Here is a 17717-nt window from a genome sequence, read left to right as displayed (position 1 = left end):
GACATAGCATGTCATACTTAAGGTAAATTGTTGCAAAGTAGAATTAAAAGATAGAAAGACTAGATAAGGCAAGGAACACGAGCGTGGCTTAGTCATCTTTGAAATCCCGAAGTGGGATATAAGTCAAAGTAAGAACTAGGTTACGTAAATGCAGTAAGATTACTAAATAATGACCATTGTAGGTTTAATAATGAGGATGATAACCTTTTTTAAGGAGGTGTGAGATAGAAAGCTCAATAAGTAAGGCAATAAGGATCCTGAGTTAGAGGGCCAAGATGGAGCCGGATTTATAGATATTGAACGGTATTAGAACTTATTGAATAGGATTAAATCAGAGGAGCGTGAGTATCAGGTAAAAGCAATATCCATAAGTTGGTAATGTCCCTATATGAAGGCTCTAGTATAAGGAAAACAACAATCACAAGGAAGATGATAATATTACGGTATACAATGCCGACCTTTTTCCATAGTTAGATATTACTTACAACCCTGCCAGCATAAACGGTAAATGTTGAAATGAACTTGTATTTATATCTTGCTCTTGTCACGACCCAAAATCCCACCACAAGCGTCGTGATGGCACCTAGTCTCTAAGACTAGGTAAGCCTATTTCAATTACATTTTTGAAGCCATTTTTTTAAAAATAAGTAATCAAAACTAATAGCGGAACAAATATAAATATACAACCTCTCAAGACTGGTAGTACTGAGTCACGAACTCTAGTTGAATACATGGAATGATCACGAGGACCAAATATACAATACTATTTGATTAACAATTTATAGTATAATGAAATGAACAGACTCCAAGGGACTGCGACGATCAAGCAGCTCTACCTTGAATCCTTGCGATCACACTCTAACTCTATCCGGGTCCGATACCTCCAATACCTGGCTCTGCACAAAAATGTGCAGAAGTGTAGTATGAGTACGCCACGGTCGGTACCCAGTAAGTATCAAGACTAACCTCAGTGGAGTAGAGACGAGGTACAGTCAAGACACTCACTAGTCTAATAGCCCGTGGAATATAGTATACAAAATAATACTGGAAAATAACTAGTAATGATAACAACAAAATCAACCAGTGATATAACAACAATGCAACAAGAACATCATAATTATTGTTCAGACGAATAAGGAACACAAGTACAACTAATTAATCAAGTCCTTCAAATATAAATTCTTCCGCCTATATGTTTTTCAAATAATAATCTTCAGGATATAATACTTTTCAATAAATATATTTTCAAGTAAAAGTCACCATGTGATACCTCACTTCACAATCATAAAAATTACGGGTCTCAACCCACTTTCATATTTTTTCACGGCACCTCGTGCCCATATTTCTATCACCATCACACGGACAACTCACGTGTCAAAATATCAATGTATATAAGATTCGCATGATCAATTTATTTTCACTAAAATAAGGTTAAAATCTTTAAATCAAGTAAGAAATCAACAAAGTAATGAATTCATTTTAGAAATCATTTGGGTAAAAAAAATGACATTTCAATTAAAATGAAGCATCGGATGACTACTAATTTGGATGTAAAAATTTATTAAATTAAAATATAATAGCAATTCCTTTTATTCGAAACAACTCAATTCTCAAAAACCAGTAAAAACCATAAACATAAATCTGCAGAGTCTTGTACAAAGAACCAAAGCCAACACAATACAACAAGGAATACAAAACACATAATAAAACCAAATAATACATCATGGAAGAACACAAAAATTTACATATCATGAAAAAATAAAATAACCAAAGGCAAGTGCATCCATTGAAAAATATCAACGAAAGAGCACTCCTGAGGTACCGCCTCGTAGTCCCAAAAGTAAATATGGTCTCCCGAGGTACCGCCTCGTAGTCCCAAAAGTAAATATGCAAGACAGGGGGATCTCCCGGAATACCGTTCCGTAGTCCCAAAGTAAATATGCAAGATAGGGGGATCTCCCGGAATACCGTTCCGCAGTTTCAAAGTAAATATGCAAGACAGGGGGATCTCCCGGAATAGTCCCAAAGTAAATATGCAAGACAGGGGGATCTCCCAGAATACCGTTCCGTAGTCCCAAAGTAAATATGATTTAAACAACTGCACATCAAGTGCTCACATATCACAAATAGCTCATCAAGTGCTCAAATATTGCAACATATCATAAATTGCACATCGAGTGCTCAAATATTTCAACTTGCCACAGAAATCAATAATACATCATTTTCCACAATAAGGAGCCCATGGCTCGACCATAATGTGCACAAAATCTTAACAAAAATATTCGGGAGTGAACAACTCAACAAAATAATATTTCACATAAAATTCAAGGTGGCAATCACACCAAATCATCATAGAAAAATAATTTCAACAACAAGGATCTAGGCATGACAAATAGAGGATTTAATATGTGCCAATAATTTCTAACTTAATACCTAAGGGCGTCTAAGGATTTTAATCAACGAAATTTGCACATATAAACCAAGTACGTACTCGTCACCTCGCGTACATATTTTTCAATTACACAATTTGCACATAATACTCAATGCCTAAGGGGTATTTCTCCCACTCGAGGTTAAGCAAGACACTTACCTTTTTGAAGTTATGCCGATATTCCAAAATTGCCTTCTTGCTTGAATTGACCTCCGGACCACTCAAATCTATCCAAATTAATTGTATAACTTGATTAAAATTCATCGAAAATAATTCCGGATAAAAATACGTCGACTTAAAAATTTATTCTAAAAAGTCAACGAAAGTCAACGTGGGACCCGCCCCCGGAACCCGACATAATTTTCATGAAACCCAAACACTCATTCCGATACAAGTTCAACCATACCAATTTTATTGAATTCCAATAACAACTCGGCCTCCAAATCTTAAATTTTTGTTTTTTGGAAGCTTTTGTAAAAATCTTGATTTCTTCCATTTAAATCCGAACTAAATGATGAATATAATCATATATTCATGAAATATAATCACTTTAGGATATAGAACACTTACCCCAACCAAGCTTGTGAAAACTCCCTCTAGAATCGCCCAAATCCGAGCTCCAAAAATTCCAAAACGAAATGCCAAAAATGACCATTTTGGTCCTTATGATTCTGCCCAGCCACAAAGCTCGCACCTGCGGAGCCATTTCCGCTTCTGCGCTGATCGTAGGTGCGCAACATTTCCACTTCTGCGCTGTCTCGTCGCTTCTGCGTAGCAAATATCGCACCTGTGATTGTGCAGGTGCGGAAGGCTGTTCGTATCTGCGACCTTCCTCCAGCTCTGCGCAGCTCGCTTCTACGACGAAATCCTCGCTTCTGCGAGGTCGCACCTACGCCCAAATTTCCGCATGTGCGATCCCAACAGGTCTGTCCAGAGACAGCAGAAATCCCAGCATTTTCAACAAGTCCAAATTCGATCTAAACCTCGTCCGAAACTCATCCGAGCTACTCGGGACCTCGTCCGAATTTACCAACATGTCTCGTAACACAACACGGACCTACTCGGGGTTTTAAATCATATCAAACAAGATCAAAACGACGAATCGCACCTCAAATCAAAATCTATGAACTTTGAACTTTCAAATTCTATATCTTGTGCCGAAACATATCAAATCAATCCGGAATAGCTTCAAATTTTGCACACAAGTCATAAATGACATAACGAAGCTATTAAAATTTCCAGAATAAGATTTCGGCCCCGTTATCAAAAAGTCAAACCCCGGTCAAACTTTCCAAAATTTAATTTTTGCCATTTCAAGCTTACTTCCACTACGGACCTCCAAATAATTTTTCGGACATGCTCCTAAGTCCAAAATTACCATACAGAGCTATTGACATCATCAAAATTCCATTCCGGAGTCGTTTACTCAAAAGTTAACTCTCCAATCAACTCTTTCTATTTAAGATTCTAAATAAGGATTGTTCTTTTAATTTAATTCCGAATCTTCAGTAAATCAAGCTCGACCACACCCCCGGGTCATAATACATATTGCGAAACTGCTAGAGACCTTAAGTCACTGAATGGGACGTAAATGCTTAAAATGACAAGTCGGGTCGTTACAGCTCTATTCATGGTAAATGGTCGTGTGAGGCCAAGTGTTTCCATTTACAGATGTTGGCCATGTGTGGCATGTATAATGTATTTTCTAGTTGTGTGCAAGTTGGTTTTAGTCCGGTGTTCAGGGAAAACTTTGGCGAAATTTTAGCAAGTCTCTAAGAGTTAACATTCGAGGACGAATGTTCCTAAGGGGGTACTTTCATGCTATGATGCATCTTAAGTGAATCAATGTAAGCCGTAGAGCTTAATAACCTTTACAAAGATAATGATGGGTTAAAACAAGTGTTAAGGAAGTATCGTGAAGGTTGGAGGTTAAACGAATCAAAGATGTTATAACTCGTACTTTTAGGGTAAACTAGGAGTGCTTAATATCCTAAGGAGGTCATGTTTTAAAGGTAATTGAATTATATAATATTCATATATTTAGTTTTTAAGTGAAACAAGTTGTAAAACAAATCACGACAAAAGTTTGACCTAAATTTGGGTCTAATGTCACTGAGCTTTTCTCTAAATATACTTTGCGTTAAGGGGTGATAAACCCATCAAATTGAATATCTACAAGTCTAATTTATAACACATTAAACTGTTCATCGATACAACGTCGAAATAGAGAGATATTCACGTTTTTGTGAGACTGCGCAAGCAGCTTCCTTGGGACTCACAAAGTCGGTGGAAGCTTACCTTGTTATATAAAGTGATAGCTTTCATCTCTAAATCTCATTTTCGACCAAATCAGACCTCCAAAAACCTCTAAACTCTATCTAAGCATATCCTAAAGATTCACACAAATCCAAGGCCAAACCACCTAAGTTCGTCATTAAAAGTGTTGTAAAAATGGTAGAGATCACTTATATGATGTTGTTGATGTGTTGTGAGTTCTTTCAAGTTTAAGGAGAGTTTTTCTTGGAGTTTTTCTTGCTGTTTAAAGGTAATCTCTTCTTCTCCTACATGAGTTTGATCATATCTAAGCCCTAGCTAAGTTGTTTGAAGCTAGAAGTTATGAGTTGATGGTCAAAAGACGTATAGAAGTTGTGATACCATGTTGGACTGTTTTGAGGTATTTTTATGATGTTGTTGTGGCTGGAGTTTTGGGGGATTTTATATGTGTGTGTGTGTGTGTGTGTGTGTGTGTGTGTGTGTGTGTGTGTGTGTGTGTGTGTGTGTGTGTGTTGTTAATATGTAACTTGAAGAGAAGAAGTGTAGATTAGTGTTTTGTTGCTAGTTAAGGACCGAGCTTGTCGCTCGATGTATCGTAAGCTAGCTATTCCTAAGATTAACATTGGACTTATTATTGTTGTTATATTGCATAGTTGGGCAGTTCTCCTGTTGTTAAGGTCCTGGATATATGTATTAAGGGTGGCCTATTATTGTTGATATTGTGACCTTGAGGGAGGTGAAAGAAACGGGAGAGATGCTGTCCGATTTACCGTAGAACAAGCTTGTCGCGTGATAGCTAGTTGATGTGTTACTATTGTTGATATTAGTGTTATTTTCGTTGGTGTGGATTATATTGAAGAGGTGACTTTCCCACCATCTTCGTCGAAGGATTGACTTAAAGATATGTAAGGCTTTCCCTTTCTTCTTCCAGCATGATTCCATAGTGACGTCACCCTTATAAGAGGTTCAAGGGGATGAGTCCTAGTGTATGTTCTATGTTGACGGGTTAAGAGCCTCTAATAGTTCAAAAGTGAATATAGATAAGAAATGAGTTACTCGTAGTTGTAATCCACGGATAATTCCTAGCTATGTAGAGACCTCACGGAACTTATGTTGAGTCTACGGGGAGAAGTATAGCCTTCGTTTAATGGTAAATTATAAATGGATCATGAGTAGAAATCACGTATAGAACCTATGATCTTATGAAATGGACGAAGTAGTTTTCATTGGTAAATTATAAATGGATCGTGTGTGTGTGTGTGTGTGTGTGTGTGTGTGTGTGTTGTTAATATGTAACTTGAAGAGAAGAAGTGTAGATTAGTGTTTTGTTGCTAGTTAAGGACCGAGCTTGTCGCTCGATGTATCGTAAGCTAGCTATTCCTAAGATTAACATTGGACCTATTATTGTTGTTATATTGCATAGTTGGGCAGTTCTCGTGTTGTTAAGGTGCTGGATATATGTATTAAGGGTGGCCTATTATTGTTGATGTTGTGACCTTGAGGGAGGTGAAAGAAACGGGAGAGATGCTGTCCGATTTACCGTAGAACAAGCTTGTCGCGTGATAGCTAGTTGATGTGTTACTATTGTTGATATTAGTGTTATTTTCGTTGGTGTGGATTATATTGAAGAGGTGACTTTCCCACCATCTTCGCCGAAGGATCGACTTAAAGATATGTAAGGCTTTCCCTTTCTTCTTCCAGCATGATTCCATAGTGACGTCACCCTTATAAGAGGTTCAAGGGGATGAGTCCTAGTGTATGTTCTATGTTGACAGGTTAAGAGCCTCTAATAGTTCAAAAGTGAATATAGATAAGAAATGAGTTACTCGTAGTTGTAATCCACGGATAATTCCTAGCTATGTAGAGACCTCACGGAACTTATGTTGAGTCTACGGGGAGAAGTATAGCCTTCGTTTAATGGTAAATTATAAATGGATCATGAGTAGAAATCATGTATAGAACCTATGATCTTATGAAATGGACGAAGTAGTTTTCATTGGTTAGTGAAGGTAGCTATGGAAGATCCCTAATTCTAATAAGAGAGAGATGTAGATTAAGGGATGTGATAAGTTGCTTAACAAGAACCTACCCATAAATTTAAAGGTTGTGAATGAGCAAACTAACGAATCAAGAATAGATCGTATGCAGAAGAGCGTAAGGTCACATAGGTTATGAAACGCATTGTACTACCTAACTAGAATAATCGTGCGCATACAAAAATAGTAATGATATTCCATACATTAAAAGAAGTAGAGATTGAGTTAACGAATGCGATGAGTCGCTTGAAATAATATGAAATACGAGCCCTACGATGTACCAAATGAATTTGTAAAGGTAAGATTATACGAATATCGAAATCCTTTTTCTAGTATGTCACGACGGATGTGTAAATCTGAGAGTAGTTATGAGTTTCCTTAAAGCTAATGAGTAGGTATTACGAGTTGCCGAATACGAACTGAGAGACATTATAAACACGAGTACCTAGCTTGTAAGATATTGACTGTTGCATGCTATTGTAATGTTATTTATGCATAAGTATGTTCCCTATGGACGCTCTATGAATGTGTAGGTGGATAATGAAGATTAACCTATGGACGGTCTATGAAACGCATAGGTAAGATAAAGGTTAGCTATGGACGGTCCCATATGTACGCATAGTACAACCTGAATATTTTGAGCGGTACAGACGATTTGCTTTGCTACGCGTGCGTGCCACCAGATAGTAATGTTGTAGTGTGGCTTACAGACGGTCTACCTTGCTATGCGTAAGAGCCACTTATTGTTGTTATAATAAGTAACAACGATGATGTAACAAGAGATTACTAAGCAACGGATGATAGAAATAGTTCAGAATCTTATGATAGGTTGAGTTGTTCAATCAGATTGAAGGACCAAGTGGTCCAAGTGACAGCGATCTAGTAAGTCAATCTAGAGTACGTGGTAAGCTCACTCTTATTCTTATCATTCAACAGACTATTGTTGTATTCATTCATGCTTTTCAGTTTTTAGAATTTATTTATATGTATTACTTTCTGCCTTACATACTTGGTGCATTTCATTGTACTAACGTCCCATTGCTGGGGAACTGCACTTCGTGTATGCAGGTGCAAGTAATCAGTTTGACGATCCCTCAAAGTAGACATGATTGATATTCAGCGGGAAATCTGTAAGACTCCATCTCTTCTGGAGTATAGCCGAGTTTAGAGGTCATGATATCAGATTTTGTTATAGACTTACGGGTAGGCCGGGGCCCTGTCCCGATGATATTTTGATGTCAGATACTCTTAGAGGCTTTGTAGACACAGGTTCAGTATGTACAATATGTTAGTGGCCTTGTCGACCCTCATTTATGTTTTCTTTCTAGGTTGTCCGGTATTGATACTCATAGTGGCCTCCTCGATTCAAACATATATTGATGTTTTGAGTATGATGGCTAGTTGATATGATGCTTGGACGCCTACGATATATTACGAGTTGCGGCCATGTTGGCCATGATAGCTTATAGTATGATAGAGTTTGGCCATGTTGGCCTATGTATGTTCTGGGTTACGTCCAGTATTCAAGAGTTGCAGAGTGGTTTGCTCGGGCCAGTACGGCACTGGTGTCAGCCACGCCTCACCTAGGTTGGGGTGTGACAAATAACAATATCCGTTGCGGCGTGCAACCCGATCCCATACAATAATAATAATAATAATATCTGTTACGGCGTGCAATCCGATCCCACCTATATCATATCATCTGTCCTTATCGCTCCATATCATATCTTTTCATATCATTTCAATACCGTTGTAGCGTACAACCCGATCCCCAAACAATAGGCATTACACAAACAACTACAACCAACTACGGCGTATTACAAAACCAAACATAATAACGAAGCTACACAAGAAGTAACAAACGGATGATAAAGTTACACGATAACTCCCAAAATCAAATAGCAAGTAATGACAATTTATAAATAAAGACATGATTACCAAGAATCAATTAACAATTAAGGCATGTAATAAATAAGACATGAATTCAACAAGTAATCACAACTAACAAATAAAACATATAAGAGTGAACTTGACAATAAAAGATAGAACATGTACTAATAACTTCAAGTAAGGCACGTAAGGGCAAATTCAACAATGAAAGATATAACATGTTGTGACAAATACAATTAAATGCATGGAAGAAATCTAGAAGTCTACACCGCTCAAATACTACATATAAGCCCGTGTACACACTCGCCACCTCGTGTAAACGTCTTCCACATAATTCAAATAGTACCACCACCCAAAAGCTAAGGGGTAATTTCTCCCATACAAAGTTACGCAGGATACTTACCTCAAACAAGCCCAATCGATACACTAGAAGCGCCATCCCGCTCAAATCATCCTCCGAACGGCTCGAAACTAGCCAAAAGCAACTCAAAGTCATCAAATAATGCCATAGGAAGCAAATCCAATCAATAAAGGTCGAATCTTTACACATTTACCCAAAGTCAAACTTCCGGTTAGACTTATGAACATTCTAAAGCTCCAAATTGTCAACTTTCGCCAATTAACGCTAAAACCTTCAAGAAATATTCAAATGAAAATTCGGGCATACGCCCAAGTCCAAAATCATCATCCAGACCTAACGGGACCATCAAAACTTCGATCCGGGATCGAATACACAAAAGTCAAACTTGGTCAACTCTTCCAACTTAAAGCTTCCTAGTTGAGAATCATTCTTCCAAATCAACTTCGGATCACCTGAAAACAAAAATCAACGATTCACACAAGTCATAATACATCATATGAAGTTATTCAAGACTTCAAACAGCTGAACGGAATGCAAATGCTCAAAACGACCGTTCAAATCATTATAGATTATTAGGACTATATGAGGAATGTAAATTTTTTGGTCAATTAAGGAATTATTAGCTTGATATTACCTTATTTTCAATGAGAAAAAAAGATATGATTGCCATAACCTATACTTCTGTTTCTCAGTTTTATATGTTGACATTAGACTTAACACAGAGTTTAAGAAGAAAAAAAGAAAAGAAAACTAACACATACCAAAAGTTTCATTAGAACTTATGATCTTAAATGGTATGACATTTATATAATTATAAGAGTATGTTATCAAGAATAAAATAACAAAATTAAATTTAAAGAGATTTGAAATATAATTTTTCATTCTGAAACGGACTAAAAAAGAAAAAATATCAGATAAAGTGAAATAAATATATTACTACACATAATCATAAGCTTACAACCTTCTTTTTCTTTACATATTTCGGGATCGAATAAGCTTGCAACCTAATAAGTTAAAAAAAGAAAAGAAAATAAAACAGAAAGGAGGAAGAAGTAGAAGCAGGAGAAAGTGACTAGTTTTTAAAAGCAACATTAGGTGGGAAATTTGGTCAAATAATCACCATTAACAAAAGTGACTTAATACCCAACCTCTTGAAAATAGTGATAAATTGAGTTCTCTTCACTTCATTTTCTCCACACTTTACTTCCAAGAAAGGAACAAACTAACCAAAGAACTCATCTACACTCTTCCTTTGCCTTTAGCTATTATATTCTCTCTTTATTTAACCTCCCTTCACCGACATCCATTAACTACCCCTCCCCCCAACTACCCAATATTAGAGGCAGCCATTTTTTTTCCATTTAATTTCTAGCAGAACAAGAACTACTTCGCCTCTCAAAGTTCTCAAATTTCTTGATCTTTTAGTTAAATCTTTGTAATGGGTATCAAACTTTTTATGTTTTCTTTCATTCTAACCTCAATTCTATTCATTCTTGTCTACATACCCACCCAATTATCTCAATCACCAATCACTATTTTCAAGCCAACTAAAAGCTTCATCATCTCTAATACTAGTAAACCTTACCCTGTAAAATTTGCTTACTTGATCTCTGCTTCTAAAGGAGATGTACCAAAGTTGAAAAGGCTGTTGTTTTCTCTATACCATCCTGGGAATTTTTACTTGATTCATTTGGATTTAGATGCACCAGAAGCTGAGCACAAAGAGATTTCAAGATTTGTGGGTGGGAACACTGTTTTTGGAGAAATTAATAATGTTTGGATTGTGGGAAAGCCTAATTTGGTAACTTATAGAGGACCAACTATGCTTGCTACTACACTTCATGCAATGTCTATGCTTTTGAGGATTGCTAAATGGGATTGGTTTATTAATCTCAGTGCCTCTGATTATCCTTTAGTTACTCAAGATGGTATGGTGAGTGCCTCTCCTTTTTTTTTCTTTTTTTTTTAAAATTAGCTGTTAAAGTTATTGGAGGTACGATAGACCCTTGTGTTCGCCTTGCCCTTGTTTTTATGTGTTTTTTGACTAAAAATTTGTATTTTTTCTAGTACATTTGTAGATATAAGCATTTTTCTTAATTTTTTTGCCTTCGGGATTTTTTTAAGTAAAAACTTTTGAATTTATTCCTTCACATTCACTATTTTTTGGTCAACAAAATACTGTTTTATCATTCTTTATTTGGTTTTAGAGAAATAAAGTCAAGTGATTCCTTCACAATTTGGTAAAATGTGTTAAGGATATTCTTTTTATGATAATGCCTTTGCTTTGAGTTTTTTAGAAGGAAAAAAAAGAAGAATTTCCTTGATTCCTTCACATTTCATTTTCTCTAAATGTAGTAAAGTATACTTTGTTTATTTTATACAAAATGTATGAATTCCTTCAAATATTATTTTTCCAAGATTAGTTCAATACTTCAATTGTCTTTTTACTTTTTTTATAATTCTCTCTTTTAATGTTTTCTCATCATGGTCTCAGATCTGATCCATGCCTTCTCTGACATACCAAGGGATCTAAATTTTGTACAACACACCAGCCACATGGGTTGGAAACTGTAAGTTCTTTTTTTCTTTTAATTTTTTTGCTTCAATAGTTTTGCTTGACAAGTACTGTATTTATTATAAATGAAAAATATTTTATTCAGAAAATCTATAGTGCTTAACAAAAAATATTTTTTATCTTAATGTAGGAATAAGAGAGGAAAGCCAATTATAATAGACCCTGGTCTACATAGTTTGAACAAATCAGAGATCTGGTGGGTTATCAAGCAAAGAAGTCTCCCTACTGCTTTCAAGCTTTATACAGGTTATTTTTCTTTATCTTTCTTTGAATTTTTTATTCATTATTTGTGGCTTCAAATATTCTAAGAGATAATAAAATAAAGGAAGTGGCAAGACATCCAATGAACCCATGCATGTGACTCTTGAAGACAGCAAAGACCATAAAAGGAGGGACTGAAATACCTTTTGCTAAATATATTATATAAACTTTTTTGAAGAAATTACTAAATCTTAGATACATTTTGAAATAAATGCTAAGAAAGATAGAATCAAAACCAGAAAGTTGGTCTAATTAGTATCTGCTGACTTACTAGATCTTCATTTTCTTTTATCCATTACCATGAATCCTCATTTCAATGTAGAGAAAATGAGGAGGGAAATAGCTTTTACTTTTATTTGCTCCCTTGAAAAGGTTTAACTATTTATAACCACAAAATGAGTAACCTTTTTTCAAGCTAAATGATTAAAACTTTTACTAAAAAACAAGATATTCACAAAATAAGGACCATCCAAAAATGTTGCCGCACCTTTGTTTTTGAAGGATCGACACATACCCCGCCGTATTTTTTGGAATTTTCGAAGAGTAAGAGCATCATAGAAATAAGTTCCATTGGACAACAACTAAGCAGTAACAGAGGCAAAAGTATGAAAAGACTAAAAAAAACTAGTTTGAGCTACATTATCAAGAAAATGCACATGTTAATGTCATAGAGACATGCTCTACACTTGGTTCAAGTCGAATCTTTCTTTTGGTTTCCTAGATTATGCTCTATGGTAGTACTGAACAATTAAAATCTCAGTGCTTTGGGAGAATTTATTTCTTAAAGATCTAATTAGCACCTAAAGTTATTAAGGTACAAAAGTGTCACAAGGCCTAGATCTTAATTTTATTCATATTGCAATTCACCACCTCTAGTGACTTGATGGCACATGCTAGCTGCCTTTTGAATTTGTGTGTGTATAGTTGTATATATAAGACTCAAGATTTTGATTTTATTTCTTTTTCATTTTGATGGATAATTCAAGATTTCAACAATTCCAATTTATTTTATTATGATCTTCTTTAGCTCATTGCTCATGATCTATATTTCCATATATCTGGATGTGTGTAATTAGATCCATGACTGGAGAACGACTACTCTTTTCCTTGTTTTTTCATTCTTCCGGGTTGGGATTGGAGGAGATATGACTGAAGTTTAAATCAAAGGGTTTAATAAATAACTTTTACGCTCTTACTATATTTAACTTGCTGTAGCAGGTAACCTGCCTTATTTTCAAGGGTGCCGATCACACTTTTTATTGACGTTTACTTATCGTGATCTTTTAGGTGATATGATTGTATAGAAGTTAAACTCTAAATTAGACTTGACATTTCATCGCCCAGTTTCTCGATGAATTGTGTGCGGACGCATTATTCGCTATTTTTCGACATTTTATGTTTATTTCCATCATATAGAACTAACACAAAATCTATTTGCAGGTTCAGCTTGGACAATATTGTCCAGATCCTTTGCAGAATACTGCATAATAGGCTGGGAAAACCTTCCAAGAACTCTTCTTCTCTACTACACTAATTTTGTGTCATCACCAGAGGGTTATTTCCAAACAGTCATATGCAACTCCGAGGAATACAAGAACACTACAGTGAACCATGATCTTCATTACATAACTTGGGACAACCCCCCGAGACAACATCCCCGATCCCTCGGTCCAAAGGATTACCGAAGAATGGTCTTAAGCAACAGGCCATTTGCCCGGAAGTTCAAGAACAACAACCCTGTTCTTAATAAAATTGATCGTGATATTCTCAGAAGACGAAATGGACAGTTCTCAGCCGGAGGGTGGTGCACCAATGACGATGAGCGAGGTTGTCTTAGTCTCCAAGGTGAGAAATATGGCGTTCTAAGGCCTGGAACTGGGGCCAGAAGATTGAAAACATTGTTAAAGAAATTGGTATCTGCACCAAATTTTGCTAAGCGGCAGTGTAGATAATTTGGAAATGAAACTTACTTTTTATTGGAAATATAGAAAAATAAATTTTGTGGAAGACATGAAATAATGTTAGTCAGTTCTTGAAAATTGTCATAGTTCATTAGTTTGTACTTTGTACGAGAAAAAGAAAAATATAACTCGGGAATATTACATCAGGCATCTAGGAGTCCAGTTTTATTGGTCTTCTTTTTACATTGTTATCTTTGGGTTCTTTTCTATTTGTGGGGGTGTTCCAATTCTTTCCAAAGTGTAGTCTACACAGTATGGATCATTATATATGCTATATGATAGTATAAGATTAGAGGTACTGTATCATTGCCACTTTTATCATTATTACTACGACTACTACTACTTGCTTTCTGTGATCAGTTGTTTTCTGCTCGTCGTATAAGTGGGAAGAATTATGATGAAAGTGACGACATGGCAATAAAAAGTCTTGTCCCTCAACAACAATGACGACATTTCCATGTTGATTCTTGGATTAGTAATGTTTGAGTAAGGGGTTTCCATTTTATGCATCATATATTTCAACAGTACTTCCATTTTATCTAAAATAGGGATAAAAAAGAAAAATATACTAAAATAGGGATAAGCTTTAATATGGTATGGTCAATCGACCTACATATGAGAAATTAATATAAAAATATAAATAAACTATTGAGAGAATAATTCCTCTGAACAAAACTCTCTTAAGGACTACATCGTGGATGCTATTGTTTTTTATGAGAAGGAAAAGAATAAATCGAAATAAGGTAAGAAAATCAAAACAAATTCGTAACACACTTAAGGGCGCTAGAGTTTTTGAGCAAGGGTATCTGTCTATATCATCAGAACTTAGCCTGCATGTGGGTTTTAAGTTTGGGGCTTTAGAGAATCTAAAGCTTTACTTCTTGTCCAAAATTGAAGATTATATGACATATATGTAGTTTTTTCAAATATTAAACGTGTATATATCTGATGAATGTTTTTGACAAAAGTGGCAAGGGATGACACTCTTGGTAGAAGGGTGTCTCGCCACTGACTAAAAGTTCTTCAAAACAGACGTAGTTGATGATGTAGCATCGGAATGTTTCTATGTCCACTTTGTTATCAATTAAATAGAGACAGTAGAGCATCTTGATAGGTTGGTTTAGGCAACAACACTTTGTGACATATATGGAAATTAATGCAAGCATATGGACACTCCTCCTTAAGGACAGTCGCATAGACAGACATGAAAGTAAAGCAACTGTCTGGGAATTTAGTGAGCTAAACACATCTGCTGTGAACAATATGCAAGTTTTCTCCAAGATGTCAAGAAGAGATGATCCAGGAACACTATGATACTAGGACAAAGGCGCGTATATCTCAACTAAGCTACAGTTTTAGCAGTCCAAGGATGTTATTTCTTTGCTTGCAGCAACTTTTCTTCTTTTCTTGGCATTTATGCAGACCTATTCCACAATCAATCTTCTTTCAAGAATGGCTTGACAGTTTCATGGAAGGTGGAGGAAAAGTCAGGTTTGTCTTACAGAGGAGAGAATTGAGATTATTTTGTCCGCCCCGTTTTGGCTTCAGGCTAGAAAAGTGAAGGGGCAATCAGTGTTCTATCAGCCTATGTCAACAATTCTGTTAGACTGGATGTTTAATATGATCACAACTTTTACAGAAATATATATATGCATATGATTTTCCCTGTTTTGCTAGTAGTGGAGTATATAGTTTTCCTACACCATCCTTCAGATGTTCCGACATTGAACCCATGCTACAACTGCAATTACACATTAAACTCACACTTTTACTTGTGTATATAAACATGAATACGCAGATGTGTATTTACACAAACACATAAAAACAATAAATTTCTTGTATCATCATTTCATTTCTCTTATAATTTTAAACTAAACTTTCTGAGGAACTCTTACTTCATGATACTTGTTGCTCTAACTACACCAGTGTTCTCATCAGCAGGCATTTTAGCACTGTCTCCTTTGGAAAGTCACAACAAGCTCAGTAAACGGGGCAGAGGAGAGAATGAAAATAAAATGGCAACCAAAATAGTGAGTAACAACAGAAATAGAAAATCAAAAAATGGAAATAGTTACTATTGCAATTATTTGAAAAATAAAATAAAAAGAGCAGTGTATTAACACATGCTATGTAATATTGAACAAGATTCCTGGTAAGTCATTCTGTATCCTGTAACAAATTGTTGATCATATTTACCAAAGGAAGAGTTCCCTTTGTCATAATCTCTATTCTAGAAGTATTTGAAGCGCGAGAGAAAAGGGACAGCCCGAAAAATATAAGCTCAGGAAGATACAGGCGAGATGACAAGAAGCCATGCCAATAACGAGGTTCTAGATCAAAAAAGGCATCGAAAAACCTTCTTGTAGCGGGTAAATCAAGCTTCAGAAGAATATCCATACCGAAACAAAAGAACTCTCGTTGACGTCTCCTTTCTATGGGCCACAAATCTTTCCAAACAGCTGCAGATAACTCATTACCTAAAAGGTCTTTCTCAGAACCAAGGTAGTGAATTATTGCATTAGCGACGACCGGAGCTGCAGCTAGGGTCCTTGCTACCATATAACCTGTTGAGGGATGAACCAGACCAGCTGTACCACCAGTTCCAACAACTCTCTGAGGTATTACAGGAAGGGAGCCTCCCATCGGAATTACACAATGCTCGTCCTCTTCAATGCTCTTAACTTTTATACCCAAGTGATTTAAACGAGCCACCATTCTTTCTTGAATATCGTCCATACGTAATCCAGGACGAGCAACAAGTGAGGTTTCTTCAAGAAATATTTTATTTGATGAAAATGGCATGGCATACAAAAAAGTTGGAACTTTTCTATTTCTCTCCTTCAGCTCCATATTATTACCAAGATGCGAATCTCGCCAATCCATGAGAACCATCTTACTTGTATCAAAGGGATGTTCCTCCACTTCTGCCAATATGCCATAAGCTACTTGATATCCAGGATTATATGGCTTATCATACTGAACAAGACATCTTGAGAAGCCAGTTGCATCAAGCACCACCGTTGCCTGAATAGTTACACCATCATTGCAAATCAGCATAGATTTAGCTTCCTCGTGAATTACCTTTATAACTTTGGCGTGGTGGAATTTAACACCGTTTAGTATGCATTTCTGCATCATTTTGGACTTAAGTTGTTTCCGATTAACCCTTCCATAAGGTCTATCAAGATCTTTAGTTGTATTGTCATCAATATAAACAACAGTACCTGACCATGTGGCGTCGAGGCAATCCAACAAATCCATGGCCTCAAATTCATCCACCCAAACACCATAGTTATTGGGCCATATCAATTTCGGCGATGGATCGATTGAAACAACCGATAGTCCAGCCTCCGAAACCTGCTGTGCAACTGCAAGTCCAGCGGGTCCACCACCAACCACAGCTAGATCTACAACAAGACCTTTTGAAGGGTCATACATAGGAAGCTCAAAATCAAGATTTTCCTTTTTGGTCTCAGGTACAAGCTCCAAAAGGGCACTACTCTTAGCCTTAACACAAACCCCTTTACCCCAATTTTCACAAATTTTCCTAGAACCAAACTTATGGGGCTTTACAGAGTTAAAGGAGCTAGCTTTAACAGAAAATCCATGAACTGGGTGCAGAAACTCAAGCTTATTTGGGGTTTTCAACAATGTATCCATATCTTCCAACAGGGGTTCAATTTTTTTTGAAAACTACAAACAGGATTTCAAGAAAGTTCCCTAACTTTCAATTCTTAATACGGAAATAGGGCAAATAAAAGCAGATACTTACAAGCTTGGAGGTACTAACTGTGACATGAGATACAGAAAATTCAGAAAATGAAAAGGGCCTTAAATAATTCTCAAGATTTGCCATATAAGAGAAGTATTACACTTGAGAGAAGCTAATGCTCGAGAAAGTGAGCATATGAAATTTTGAATGCTCACC

The 17717-nt window shown here is 36.1% G+C and overlaps 2 protein-coding genes across 2 annotated transcripts; one reads left to right on the top strand and one right to left on the bottom strand.

The window, feature by feature from the left end:
- The first annotated feature begins 10187 nt into the window (after positions 1-10187).
- Positions 10188-13867, top strand: LOC107763208 (beta-glucuronosyltransferase GlcAT14A). Its single transcript, XM_016581677.2, has 4 exons — positions 10188-10920; positions 11487-11562; positions 11698-11813; positions 13269-13867. The coding sequence occupies exons 1-4, from the start codon at positions 10431-10433 to the stop codon at positions 13778-13780; spliced, it is 1194 nt and encodes a 397-aa protein (XP_016437163.1). The 5' UTR covers positions 10188-10430; the 3' UTR covers positions 13781-13867.
- Positions 13868-15946: 2079 nt separating this feature from the next.
- On the bottom strand, positions 15947-17449 carry LOC107763207 (lycopene beta cyclase, chloroplastic). The gene is given in 1 exon segment (NM_001324787.1): positions 15947-17449. A coding segment is annotated over 1 exon segment (1503 nt).
- Positions 17450-17717: the final 268 nt, after the last annotated feature.

This window comes from Nicotiana tabacum, chromosome 15, assembly GCF_000715075.1.
Source record: "Nicotiana tabacum cultivar K326 chromosome 15, ASM71507v2, whole genome shotgun sequence".
Classification (NCBI taxonomy): domain Eukaryota; kingdom Viridiplantae; phylum Streptophyta; class Magnoliopsida; order Solanales; family Solanaceae; genus Nicotiana; species Nicotiana tabacum.
Note: the sequence above shows the minus strand (reverse complement) of the source record. Positions and strands in the feature narration are given on the sequence as shown.

Coding starts and splice junctions, on each gene's coding strand:
- LOC107763208 (XM_016581677.2), top strand. CDS start 10,431: ATGGGTATCAAACTTTTTATGTTTTCTTTCATTCTAACCTCAATTCTA. Junction 10,921..11,486: donor TCCTTTAGTTACTCAAGATG/GTATGGTGAGTG, acceptor TCATGGTCTCAG/ATCTGATCCATGCCTTCTCT. Junction 11,563..11,697: donor AGCCACATGGGTTGGAAACT/GTAAGTTCTTTT, acceptor ATCTTAATGTAG/GAATAAGAGAGGAAAGCCAA.